The sequence below is a fragment of the Pseudophryne corroboree genome, chromosome 8, assembly GCF_028390025.1.
Source record: "Pseudophryne corroboree isolate aPseCor3 chromosome 8, aPseCor3.hap2, whole genome shotgun sequence".
Taxonomy (NCBI): domain Eukaryota; kingdom Metazoa; phylum Chordata; class Amphibia; order Anura; family Myobatrachidae; genus Pseudophryne; species Pseudophryne corroboree.
This window is the reverse complement of record NC_086451.1, coordinates 147,836,899-147,851,650: the sequence shown is the minus strand read 5'-3', so window position 1 is coordinate 147,851,650 and position 14,752 is coordinate 147,836,899. Positions and strand designations below refer to the sequence as shown.

The 14,752-nt window shown below is 46.2% G+C and overlaps 1 protein-coding gene across 1 annotated transcript in view; it reads left to right on the top strand.

Annotated features, from left to right (window-relative positions):
- The window catches only part of LOC134947576 (chromosome-associated kinesin KIF4-like), a 602,740-nt gene that overhangs the window by 299,695 nt on the left and 288,293 nt on the right, over positions 1–14,752 (top strand). The window contains exon 8 of the mRNA XM_063935595.1: positions 2,836–2,955. Within this exon, the coding sequence (XP_063791665.1) occupies positions 2,836–2,955 (120 nt within the window). The remainder of the gene's footprint in view (positions 1–2,835; positions 2,956–14,752) is intronic.

Genomic DNA, 14,752 nt, shown 5'->3' with positions numbered 1-14,752 from the left:
CATCTGGAAATGACGGTAAAATTTCTACAAGCCCACGGGTGGCTCATCAACTGGAAGAAGTCCTCGCTGGTCCCTGCTCGGCGCACGGTGCACCTGGGGACACTACTGGACACACACAGACAACGACTTTTTCTGTCTCCAGAGAAGGTCCTGAAACTTCAAAACAGGATCAGATACTTCCTCTCTCGCCCAAGAGTGTCGATACACTCGGCGATGCAAGTACTAGACCTCATGGTGTCGGCTTTCAACATGGTAGAGTACGCTCAATTTCATTCCCGCCCTCTGCAGAGGTTAATTCTTTCCAAGTGGGACGGCCTGCCTCATCGGAACAGGTGTCAAATGATCTCCTCCTTGACTCCGAAGTTTCATCTGTCACTGAGCTGGTGGCTACAGAACCAACAGTTGAGCAGGGGCCGTCCCTTCTGGATACCCATGGTTTATAGTGACTACTTCTGAAGTGTAAATAATTATTACAGTCGACATCTTTAACAATTGTGCAAGGCAGCTGCATGGTCCTCAGTGAACACGTTCATTAGGTTCTATGCCTTCGATACTTCCGCCTCCCAGGATGCCTCCTTTGGATGCCGGGTTCTTGTGCCCGCTACTGTGCATCCCCTCCCATGAGGAACTGCTTTAAGACATCCCGATGTATTCCCCGTGGAATCCCAGTGTACCCCGCTGCAGAAAAGGAGATTTATGGTAGACTTACCATGGTTAAATCTCTTTCTGCGAGGTACACTGGATTCCACAGGGCGCTCACCCTGACGCACTTAGCTTTTTTGGGTTTGTATGGCATTAGCAGCTAGTCCCTTCTCCTGTCGTAAGAACGTGGTTCTATGTGACTAACATCTACCGTCTCTTTTACCTGCTACTGCATTGAACTGGTTAACAAAACTGATCTCCAGTGCCTGGAGGCGGGGCTATAGAGGAGGCGGTGCAGTGCATCCTGGGAATAGTCAAAGCTTTTAGCCTGTTGGTGCCTCGGATCAAGATCCAACTCTACACTCCCCGATGTATTCCCTGTGGAATCCAGTGTACTTCGCAGAAAGTCTCCTTTTTTCAAATTGGACTAAAGTACTAAGTGGTGTGCCACAAGGGTCTGTATTTGGACCACTATTGTTCAACATTTTCATTAACGATCTGACAATAGATCATGGTGTCAATTTTTGCAGACGATACCAAATTGAGTAAGGTTATAAATACGGAGGGGGATGCCGAGTCTCTTCAGAACGACTTAGTCAAACTAGAGGCATGGGCAGCAAAATGGAGAATAAGCTTCAATACAGACAAGTGTAAGGTAATGCCTTTGATAGCAAGAACAAAAGTAATACCTACATACTAAATGGGGTAATATTAGGGGATTCTGTACTGGATAAAGACTTAGGGGTTCACATAGATAGCAAATTAAGCAGCAGTACCCAAAGTAGGAGTGCAGCAAAGAAGACTAATAAGGTATTAGCATGCATAAAGCGGTGAATTGATGCAAGGGACGAGAGTATTATACTCCCATTATATAAATCACTAGTGAGGCCTCATCTTGAATACTGTGCACAAGTTTGGGCTCCATACTACAAAAAGGATATCCTGGAACTAGAAAAGGTTCAGAGGCGGGCGACCAAACTAATTAAGGGCATAGAGACGCTGGAATACGAGGAAAGGCTTGCAAGGCTAGGCATGTTTACATTGGAAAAGAGGAAACTAAGAGGGGACATGATCAACATCTACAAATATATAAGGGGACAATACACAGAGCTTGCGGGGTATCTGTTTTTGGTAAGATCAACACAGAGGACTCGTGGACACCCGCTTAGGTTAGAGGAGAGGAGATTCCGCACAAAGCTGCAAAAAGGTTTTTACACAGTAAGGACAATACACATTTGGAATTCCCTGCCTGAGGGAGAAGTAACTGCAGACTCAGTCAACACTTTTAAGAATGGGTTAGATAAATTCCTAATGGATAAGGATATACAGGGTAATGGTGCGTAGGCACGCATTATAGTTATTAAAAAAGAGGAACAAGCACAACGGTCGACATCAGCAACAGACAAAATTAGTCCTAAAATAATACAGCGTAGAAGACCACAAATAGGTTGAGCTCGATGGACAAATTGTCTTTTTTCAACCTCCGAAACTGTTACTAGGTTACATGTTGACCTTTTAACAATGTCGACAATTTGGTGTCGACCTACTGACTGTCAACCCATTGATCTATAACTAAATGGTAGGTAGCAGATGAGGCAATATGTCTAATCTGTATTGATGGTGTGCCATTCCATCTTAGGGGTCATTCTGACCTGATCGCACAATGCCGTTTCTCGCAGCGCAGTGATCAGGTCACTACTGCGCATCGTACGGGTACAAAGCGGATCGTTGCTGGGTGATGGATTTAACGAAGAATCCATTCGCACAGCCGATCGCAAGGAGATTGACAGGAAGAAGGCGTTTGTGGGTGTCAATTGACCGTTTTCTGGGAGTGGTTGGAAAAACGCAGGCGTGTCCAAGCGTTTGCAGGGCGGGTGTCTGACGTCAATTCCGGGACCGGACAGGCTGAAGTGATCGCAGCGGCTGAGTAAGTTCTGAGCTACTGTGAGAAACTGTACAAACTATTTTTGTACCGCTCGGCTGCACAAGCGTTCACACACTTGCACAGCAAATATACACTCCCCAGTGGGCGGCGACTATGCGTTTGCACGGCTGCAATAAGTAGCTAACGAGCGATCAACTCGGAATGACCCCCTTAGTTTTGTTGTCAAATGGCAGAAGCACATTTTGCAAAAGTATTTGAACTTCCTTCAGTAGAACTAATGCTATTTTGTTTTTTTTAATCACTTTTAGGTATCTCTATTAACCGTGGCTTATTGTGTTTGGGCAATGTCGTCAGTGCTTTAGGAGATGACACAAAGAAAGGTGGCTTTGTGCCATACAGAAATTCAAAGTTAACTCGTCTTCTACAAGGTAAGACTCGTACGTGGCTGGTGTTTAGTTTTTTTAATAGAGATGTGCGGCTGGCACTTTTCGTGTTTTGTGTTTTGGTTTTGGTTCTAATTCCACTTTTGTGTTTTGGTTTTGGCTTGGTTTTGCCAAAACCACCCTTTCGGTTTTGGTTTTGGTTTTGGATCTGGATGATTTTTGAAAAAAACATAAAAACAGCTAAAATCACAGGGGTAATTTTGCTCCTACTGTATTATTAACCTCAATAACATTCATTTCCACTCATTTCCAGTGTATTCTGAACACCTCACACCTCACAATATTGTTTTTAGGCCAAAAGGTTGCACCGAGGTTGCTGGATGACTAAGCTAAGCGACACAAGTGGACAACACAAACACCTGGCCCATCTAGGAGTGGCACTGCAGTGTCAGACAGGAGGGCAGATATAAAAAAAAAGGCCCCTAACAGCACATGATGCAAAGAAGAAAAAAAGGTGCACCAAGGTTGCTGTATGACTAAGCTAAGTGACACAACCACCTGGCCCATCTAGTAGTGTCACGCAGTGGCTGAATGTCGAGAGTGGGACGCAATTGTTCGGTCCACTGACAGCATCTCCAGCATGCTCCAGTCACTTTTAAAAAAATCTGCAATTGGTGGACTTATACGGCAGTACCCCAGGACTAATACAGCAGTACCCCTGGACTCATACGGCAGTGTCACACAGGATGGCACTTTTCAAAACCTAGGCCCCAAACAGCACATCATGCAAAGATGTCGAAGAGGTGCAATGAGGTAGCTGTATGACTAAGCCAAGCGACACAAACAATTCCAACTGGAATTATACATCCAAATCACTGGAATTAATTGGCAAAATCACTGGAATTATACGTCCAAATCACTGGAATTAATTGGCAAGATCACTGTAATTATACGTCCAAATCAGTGGAATTAATTGGCAAAATCACTGTAATTAATAATTATACGTCCAAATCACTGGAATTAATTGGCAAGATCACTGTAATTATATGTCCAAATCACTGGAATTAATTGGCAAGATCACTGTAATTATACGTCCAAATCACTGGAGTTAATTGGCAAAATCACTGTAATTAAAAATTATACGTCCAAATCACTGGAAATAATTGGCAAGATCACTGTAATTATACGTCCAAATCACTGGAATTAATTGGCAAGATCACTGTAATTATACGTCCAAATCACTGGAATTAATTGGAAGATCACTGTAATTATACGTCCAAATCACTGGATTTAATTGGCAAGATCACTGTAAATAGTAATTATACGTCCAAATCACTGGAATTCATTGGCAAGATCACTGTAACTAATAATTATATGTCCAAATCACTGGAGTTAATTGGCAAGATTACTGTAATTATACTTCCAAATCACTGGAATTAATTGGCCAAATCACTGGAATTAAATGGCAAAATCTCGCTATCGCCTGCCTAGTGAAGTGGAATCTAGATGGGATTTGGTACCGGGAACACAATACCTCCATCAATTGTCTAAATCACACTGCACTAATGGCGTATACCGGACGCACGTCTAACACCAACATAAGTGTCAAGGCCTCAGTTATGAGGGCTTCCATCGTCATGTGAAGCTGAACCACTAGTCATGAACATAGGCCAGGGCCTCAGCCGTTCCTTGCCACTCCGTGTCGTAAATGGCATATTGGCAAGTTTACGCTTCTCCTCAGACCATTTAAATTAAATTTTTTGGGTCTTTTTACTGAACTTTGGCTTTTTGGATTTTACATGCCCTCTACTATCACATTGGGCATCGGCCTTCGCAGACGACGTTGATGGCATTTCATCGTCTATGTCATGGCTAGTGGCAGCAGCTTCAGCACTAGGAGGAAGTGGTTCTTGATCTTTCCCTATTTTATCCTCCAAATTTTTGCTCTCCATTATGTTTCTGGAGATATATAACACAATGGTGGTCATTCCGAGTTGATCGCAGCCAGCAACTTTTTGCTGCTGCTGCTATCAATTAGCCCACGCCCATGGGGGAGTGCATTTTAGCTTAGCAGAGCTGCGATCGCTTGTGCAGCCCTGCTAAGCTAAAAAAAATTCACACAAAACAAGACTAGGCCTATACCTACTTACCCTGTGCGATGGATCCAGCGATGATGGGCTCGGCTTTGACGTCACTCCTGCGCCCTCCGTTCTGATGGGCATGCCTGCGTTTTACTCACCACTCCCCGAAAACGGCTCCAAACGGTCCGGATCCGCCCTGCACCGCCCTCTTCCTGTCAATCTTTTTTGCGGTCCGTCCTGCGACCGCTTTCTTCTTAAGCCGCGACGTAACCCGGCGACCCCTGTCGCCGGGCAACGTCGCGCACGCGCACTTCGGCCGCCGCGCATGCACATTTCGCACCCGTTCGCACCGCATCGATAAACCACTGCGTGCGAACGGGTCGGAATGAACCCCAATATGCGGCACAGGAATGACTGATGGCTGATGGCCAGGACACTACCACTGGTCTGATGCAGGACAACACAGCAACACTGTGAGGGACTTGTTGTTGTTGTTATTATTATTATTATTATTATTATTATAATACTGTAGCAGTGGACATATAGCAGCAGCATATACCACTGTGACTGCCTGGTCACTGAATGACTGATGGCCAGGACACTACCACTGGTCTGATGCAGCACAACACAGCAACACTGTGAGGGACTTGTGGTTATTATTATTATTATTATTATTATTATTATAATACTGTAACAGTGGACATATAACAGCAGCGTATACCACTGTGACTGCCTGGTCACTGGAATGACTGATGGCCAGGACACTACCACTGGTCTGATGCAGCACAACACAGCAACACTGTGAGGGACTTGTGGTTATTATTATTATTATTATTATTATTATTATAATACTGTAGCAGTGGACATATAACAGCAGCGTATACCACTGTGACTGCCTGGTCACTGGAATGACTAATGGCCAGGACACTACCACTGGTCTGATGCAGGACAACACAGCAACACTGTAAGGGACTTATTATACAGCAGCACTGAACATATGGCAGCAGAGGACACCACCACTGTGACTGGTCACTGGACTGATGCTGCACAAGACTCTTCCTCTGGTCTAATGCAGGACAACACAGCACCACTGAAAGGGACTTATACAGCTACACTGGATATATCATACCACCCAACTTTAAATCAAGACGAGGAGGGACTTCTTTGCGTGGCGAGGCCGCGCCCACCCAAAAAGGGGCGCGGCCTCAGCAAAAAGGGGCGTGGCTTCGCAGGAATGCCGGGGCCGCCTGACACGCCCCTGTTTTCTGTCACTGAGGAGGCATGGCCAGTGCTCTGTGAGCTGCTGGCATGCCCCCTCTCCCCCTGTGTCCTGTGAATAGGCGTTGTGTGCATGCGCACAGTGTCTATTCAGCGCTGCTCTGCTAAGCAGAGCAGTGACTACAGGAGCCTCCCAACTGCCCCCCCCCTACAGCGGGACACTGGAGCCCGCGGGTGATACAGCGGGAAAGTCCCAAAAAAACGGGACTGTCCGGCGAAAATCGGGACAGTTGGGCGGTATGGATATATGGCAGCAGAGGACACCACCACTGTGACTGGTCACTGGACTGATGCTGCATAAGACACTTTCCCTGGTCTAATGCAGGACAACACAGAAACACTGAAAGGGACTTATACAGCTACACTGGATATATGGCAGCAGAGGACACCACCACTGTGACTGGTCACTGGACTGATGCTGCACAAGACACTTTCCCTGGTCTAATGCAGGACAACACAGCACCACTGAAAGGGACTTATACAGCTACACTGGATATATGGCAGCAGAGGACACCACCATTGTGACTGGTCACTGGACTGATGCTGCACAAGACACTACCCCTGGTCTGATGCAAGACAACACAGCACAAATGCAGGGGACTTATACAGCAGCCAGCAGCACTGGGGACGTATAGCAGCAGAGGACACCAACACTGTGACTGGCTGGACTGATGCAGCTCAATACACTGACTACACTGGACTGGACTGAGCAACACAACACAGCACAAGACTCGCCACCCCACTTTCCTGCCCCCACACAGACACTGAGGACGGAGACACGTCCTCTCACTACACTCTCCGAGACTTGAGTGAAAATGGCCGCGACGCGCGGCTCCTTATATGGAATCCAAATCCCGCGAGAATCCGACAGCGGGATGATGACGTTTTGCCTCGTTCGGGTTTCCGGGTCAGGCGGGAAAACCCGAGCCGGGCTCGGAACCGGACTCGAATGGTGAAGTTCGGTACGGTTTGGTTCTCTGAGACCCGAACCCGCTCATCTCTAGTTTTTTTGTTTGTTCTATTTTGCTTTGTGCTTCAATTGTAGATCTCTTCTGATGACACAAACTGCACTTTAATAAATTACATATTTCTCCTTCAGGGTCCACAGTAGTATCCACAAGATATACATTGGGCTGTAGATGGCTGAGAGGATCGTGCACCAAACAGTTTAATCTTTTGGGGCTCCCAGCATGCATCAGTCCAGCCTCCTTATAATGCAAAAAAGGTGAACTCTGGCGCACAAAAAGGTCTGCCCAATCAAACCCCTATACCTGCCCAAATACAGGTAGAGAAACAGTGCAATAAAGAAGGAGGGGGTATGATCAAAGGCGCCCAAAGTTTCAGGGAAAAGGGTTCAGGAGGCAATCAACATCAAGAAATACCGAAAACAAATGAATATAAAATAAGTAATAAATAAAATTTCAACGATACATTCGGATTCTTCAAACAGACATCATGTGGTCGTCCGTCTATGGCAAAAGTCCGAAACTCACATTAAGGAAAACAGGAAAAGGCACATAAAGGTATCTTTATCTGGTCAGTAAATAAAGGTACAGCGTACCTCACTCACATGTATAGCAGATGTTTTCCGCATATAAAGGTATCTTATGTGGTAACAACAGGGGGTGTAGGGAGAAGATGTTAGTAAACTCCAATACAAGAGGGTAGTCCGGAATCCCCTCTGATTAGAGCAGCGTCACTGAAGTCGTTCGTTTTGCAGAGTCAACAATAATCTCATACCTTCTTATAAGATGCCATCACCCCAATACACCGTATTCAGATAGACACTTGTTTTCGGTATTTCTTGATGTTGATTGCCTCCTGACCCCTTTTCCCTGAAACTTTGGGCGCCTTTGATCATACCCCCTCCTTCTTTATTGCACAGCCTCCTTATAACCCTACCTCCTGGCCCAGGGAACTCAGTTTTTTGTTTGGTGCGGCAGGAGCCGGATCACTGTAGAAACAGTATGGCTGTTTTCAGACACAAGCCTTTATTATTTTGAAGGGTTTTTTTTTTTCTTTTTTTTAGTTACTTTAATATGCGTCTTATATGCATTAACAAAGTTGCTCCAACAACTTCCCGCCGGTGTCGCAACAACAGTTACCCTCGTGTAAACACTGGTGTTACTGGGGCTCCATCTGGATGTACTAGCAGGTCCATGCTGACTAAACTAGGCTGCGGCCGGAAGATAAGGCGTCTCTTCTGCTTGTGGTTTGAGATGCATGTAACGCAGTCTTACTGTCTCAGACTAGTGGTTTTATTGAGTTCAGGAAGCCGGATTCTAGTCTCCCTGTATCCTGCTCTCCGGAGGCAGCTGATACAGCACTGATTTCCTACCTACCTCTGTGGTATTGCCAGTGGTGCAAGTAGAAAAAATGTCTTATAGGTACTGTGTGCGCGCGCGCGCCCAAAAAAATGGGTGTGGCCAAATGCCACATGGGGCGTGGCAAATGAAAATGGGGGCGTTATACACATATGGGGGAGGGGCAGATACACATATGACCCCAATAGTGCCAGATACACGTTGCCCCACACTGCCAGATATACATTGCCCCACAGTGCCAGATACACATTACATCACAGTGCCAGATACACAAATGCCCCGACTGTGTCAGATATACATTGCCCCCCCAGTGCCAGATACAGAAATGCCCCCACAGTGCCAGATATGCCCCCAGTGGCAGATACAGAAATGCCCCCAGTGCCAGATACACATGTCCCCGCAGTGCCAGATATGCCCCCAGTGCCAGATACACATGTCCCCCCAGTGCCAGATATGCCCCCAGTGCCAGATATGCCCCCAGCGCCAGATACAGAAATGCCCCCACAGTGCCAGATATGCCCCCAGTGCCAGATACACATGTCCCCGCAGTGCCAGATATGCCCCAAGTGCCAGATACACATGTCCCCCCAGTGCCAGATATGCCCCCAGTGCCAGATACACATGTCCCCCCAGTGCCAGATATGCCCCCAGTGCCAGATACACATGTCCCCCCAGTGCCAGGTACACATGTCCCCCCAGTGCCAGATATGCCCCCAGTGCCAGATACACATGTCCCCCCAGTGCCAGATATGCCCCCAGTGCCAGATACACATGTCCCCCCAGTGCCAGATATGCCCCCAGTGCCAGGTACACATGCCCCTCCCCCCTCTCCTGCTGTTGTCCTGTGTGTGAGGGGAGGAGAGCGCAGCCTGCGCCTCTCCTGCCCCTCAGTCTGCGGCGGCGGTGCTGGTGTCTACCTTCAATTCAGCGCTGATCCGTGAGCCAATCAAAGCTCGTGGTCTGGCAGCCAATCAGGAGCCTTGGCTGCCGGTCCGCGAGCTCTGATTGGCTCACGGGCCGGCGCTGAATTGAAGGGAGACACTGAGGGGCAGGAGAGGCGCACGCTGCACTCTCCTCCCCTCAAGCAGCAGCGGCGGTGAGGAGCAGCAGCAGAGGGAGGGAGCGGCGGCCCGGCGGCGGTGGGTACGGCGTACCCACGGCTAAATTCTTAAGGGTTCGCCGTACCCACCCGTACCCGCCCACTTGCACCACTGGGTATTGCATAATTGAATAAGTGTCTAATGCAAATGAATGACAGTGTACAATTATTGCTGTATTATTCACTGTGTGTATGTATACGCTAGTCTCCCTGTAGTGAGGTTATACAGTCATGATTCCTACCTACCTTAGAGTATGTGTAGTTGAATATACGCTCATTTGCAAATGTATATTAATGCATTTTTTGTGATTTTTGTCTTACTTTAAAACTATCTTTTTTGTCAGGCACTTTCTATCTCTCTTTTTTTTTTCATACCCTCAATGCTGGTGCAAACAGGGTAGGTTCTGATTGTACTTCACTTTGAATACTCATAAGTGAAGTCTGTCACATCACTGCATGTTATTACACTAATAGGTGAATAATACTGTTGCCATGTCCTCACTAGGCCAGGGTAACGATCCAGCACTGGCACCAATATTAATATCATGTTTGTCCTGTTAAGGGTTAAGCCCTCAGGACTCAGTGTTGGACGGGTTGTGTGCAAACTGTTCTAGGTTCATTTAACCACTTAACTGATGAGTTCCCCCCCAAAAAAACGCTCAGAAATTGTCGGGTTTTTCTTATGAGTGAATTAGTTGAAGAACATGAATTTAATCCTATCCAAAATTATATTAGTAAAAAAAAAAATATTTCCCCCAAACATCGAAACATCGATCAGGAACACTGCGACCATCGGAATATCGGTAACATCACGACTATCGCAACATTCGTTTTTAGATCCTGGACAGCTGCCAGGTACACAGGGGGTGATCTGGGGGTGCCTTTGGTGTGATGATTTACACTTACCAGCGACTGCTATTGTCTGCAGCCGCTGGGGGATCCTGCCGTGCTGACCGATCAGCAGTGATCGACAGCATGGCAACACTGGGGGCTGGGTGCTGGAAGGAAGAGGGACCTTCCGGTCCCTCTGACAGCAGCAGCGGAGGGAAGTTCTCATTCCCTGCCGCTGCTAAAAGTTTATCTGACTGGTCGCATCCTGTGCGACCAGGTCAGATAAAGCACTTGCAGGCTTGGTCGCATCAGATGCGACCATGCCAGGCAAGTGGTTAAAGCCTCAAACAGGTTGATCAACCGGCCTCAGGCCAGGAACCTGTACAAGCACAAGAACCCCCTTGGACTTCTTTTGCTCAGGTTCTGTCTAATATAGCGGATTGCTTGGCTGTTCCAGCTATATCTCCAGATATGTGGCACCCCCAAAATCCTGCTGCATTTATGCAACAACCCACATGGATGCATGTGCTGTCACACTCAGTCCAAGATTTGGCCCAGACCTCGGCTGCCTTTCAGCAATTGTCACTAGAGATGTGCAGCGGGCATTTTTCGTGTTTTGTGTTTTGGTTTTGGATTTGGGTCCGTGGTCGTGTTTTGGATTCAGACGCGTTTTTGCAAAACCACCCTTTTGGGTTTTGGATTCGGATGTGTTTTGGATTCGGGTGATTTTTGAAAAAAAAAACACAAAAACAGCTAAAATCATAGAATTTGGGGGTAATTTTGATCCTATAGTATTATTAACCTCAATAACAATAATTTCCACTCATTTCCAGTCTATTCTGAACACCTCACACCTCACAATATTATTTTTAGTCCTAAAATTTGCACCGAGGTTGCTGGATGACTAAGCTAAGCGACCCAAGTGGCCGGCACAAACACCTGGCCCATCTAGGAGTGGCACTGCAGTGTCAGACAGGATGGCACATAAAAAAATAGTCCCCAAACAGCACATGATGCAAAGAAAAAAAGAGCTGTACCAAGGTCGCTGGATGGCTAAGCTAAGCGACACAAACACCTGGCCCATCTAGAATTAGACTCCAGTATCATGTGAAATATAAGGCAATATCACTGGAATTATTCGTTCTAATCAACTATTATTGGTCCAAATCACTGGAAGAAAATGACAAAATCACTGGAATTAAATGGCAGTAATGTCGGGAATTATATCAAATGGCAGTACCACTGGACATATACGGTAGTGTCAGACAGGATGGCACTTTTAAAAAAATAGTCCCCAAACAGCACATCATGCCAAGAAGTAGCTGTCCCATATGTACCAAGAAGTAAGAGGGCAATGAAGTAGCTCTATGACTAAGCTAAGCGACACAAGTGTGCGGCACAAACACCTGGCCCATCTAGGAGTGGCACTGCAGTGTCTGATAGGATGGCACTTTTAAAAAACTAGGCCCCATACTAGAGATGAGCGGGTTCGGTTCCTCGGAAACCGAACCCGCCCGAACTTCAGGTTTTTTTACACGGGTCCGAGCGACTCGGATCTTCCCGCCTTGCTCGGTTAACCCGAGCGCGCCCGAACGTCATCATCCCGCTGTCGGATTCTCGCGAGGCTCGGATTCTATCGCGAGACTCGGATTCTATATAAGGAGCCGCGCGTCGCCGCCATTTTCACACGTGCATTGAGATTGATAGGGAGAGGACGTGGCTGGCGTCCTCTCCGTTTATAGAGAGTGAGACTAGAGTAGAGAGAGACACAGTATTACTTTAGTAATTTTGGGGAGCATTAGGAGGAGTACTACTACTTGCTGAAGTGATAGTGTGACTGTGTATATCTGACTTGTGGGGGAGACAGTGGGGAGCAGTTAGAGTCTGAGAGCAGGAGTACATATTTTAACGTACAGTGCACACTTTTGCTGCCAGAGTGCCACACTGCCATTGTGACCACACTGACCACCAGTATATATTGTGATTGTCTGCTTAGGAGTACTACTTGCAAGTTGCTGATAGTGTGACCAGTGACCTGACCACCAGTTTAATTAATCACCACCAGTTTAATATATATATATATATATATATAATTGTATATAATATATATATAATTGTATACCACCTACCCGTGTTTTTTTTTTTCTCTTTCATCTTGATACATACTACTATAGTAGCTTACTGTAGCAGTCTGCGGTGCTGCTGAGCTGACAGTGTCCAGCAGGTCCGTCATCAGTCATTACATAATAAATATATATACCTGTCCGGCTGCAGTACTAGTGATATTATATATATATATATATATATTAATTTCATCTCATTATCATCCAGTCTATATTAGCAGCAGACACAGTACGGTAGTCCACGGCTGTAGCTACCTCTGTGTCGGCAGTCGCTGGTCCATCCATAATTGTATACCACCTACCCGTGGTTTTTTTTTTTCTCTTTCTTCTTGATACATACTACTATAGTAGCTTACTGTAGCAGTCTGCGGTGCTGCTGAGCTGACAGTGTCCAGCAGGTCCGTCATCAGTCATTACATAATAAATATATATACCTGTCCGGCTGCAGTACTAGTGATATTATATATATATATATATTAATTTCATCTCATTATCATCCAGTCTATATTAGCAGCAGACACAGTACGGTAGTCCACGGCTGTAGCTACCTCTGTGTCGGCAGTCGCTGGTCCATCCATAATTGTATACCACCTACCCGTGGTTTTTTTTTTTCTCTTTCTTCCTGATACATACTACTATAGTAGCTTACTGTAGCAGTCTGCGGTGCTGCTGAGCTGACAGTGTCCAGCAGGTCCGTCATCAGTCATTACATAATAAATATATATACCTGTCCGGCTGCAGTACTAGTGATATTATATATATATATATATTAATTTCATCTCATTATCATCCAGTCTATATTAGCAGCAGACACAGTACGGTAGTCCACAGCTGTAGCTACCTCTGTGTCGGCAATCGCTGGTCCATCCATAATTGTATACCACCTACCCGTGTTTTTTTTTTTTTTCTCTTTCTTCTTGATACATACTACTATAGTAGCTTACTGTAGCAGTCTGCGGTGCTGCTGAGCTGACAGTGTCCAGCAGGTCCGTCATCAGTCATTACATAATAAATATATATACCTGTCCGGCTGCAGTACTAGTGATATTATATATATATATATATTAATTTCATCTCATTATCATCCAGTCTATATTAGCAGCAGACACAGTACGGTAGTCCACGGCTGTAGCTACCTCTGTGTCGGCAGTCGCTCGTCCATCCATAAGTATACTAGTATCCATCCATCTCCATTGTTTACCTGAGGTGCCTTTTAGTTGTGCCTATTAAAATATGGAGAACAAAAATGTTGAGGTTCCAAAATTAGGGAAAGATCAAGATCCACTTCCACCTCGTGCTGAAGCTGCTGCCACTAGTCATGGCCGAGACGAGGAAATGCCAGCAACGTCGTCTGCCAAGGCCGATGCCCAATGTCATAGTACAGAGCATGTAAAATCCAAAACACCAAATATCAGTAAAAAAAGGACTCCAAAATCTAAAATAAAATTGTCGGAGGAGAAGCGTAAACTTGCCAATATGCCATTTACCACACGGAGTGGCAAGGAACGGCTGAGGCCCTGGCCTATGTTCATGGCTAGTGGTTCAGCTTCACATGAGGATGGAAGCACTCAGCCTCTCGCTAGAAAAATGAAAAGACTCAAGCTGGCAAAAGCACCGCAAAGAACTGTGCGTTCTTCGAAATCCCAAATCCACAAGGAGAGTCCAATTGTGTCGGTTGCGATGCCTGACCTTCCCAACACTGGACGTGAAGAGCATGCGCCTTCCACCATTTGCACGCCCCCTGCAAGTGCTGGAAGGAGCACCCGCAGTCCAGTTCCTGATAGTCAGATTGAAGATGTCAGTGTTGAAGTACACCAGGATGAGGAGGATATGGGTGTTGCTGGTGCTGGGGAGGAAATTGACAAGGAGGATTCTGATGGTGAGGTGGTTTGTTTAAGTCAGGCACCCGGGGAGACACCTGTTGTCCGTGGGAGGAATAGGGCCGTTGACATGCCTGGTGAAAATACCAAAAAAATCAGCTCTTCGGTGTGGAAGTATTTCAACAGAAATGCGGACAACATTTGTCAAGCCGTGTGTTGCCTTTGTCAAGCTGTAATAAGTAGGGGTAAGGACGTTAACCACCTCGGAACATCCTCCCTTATACGT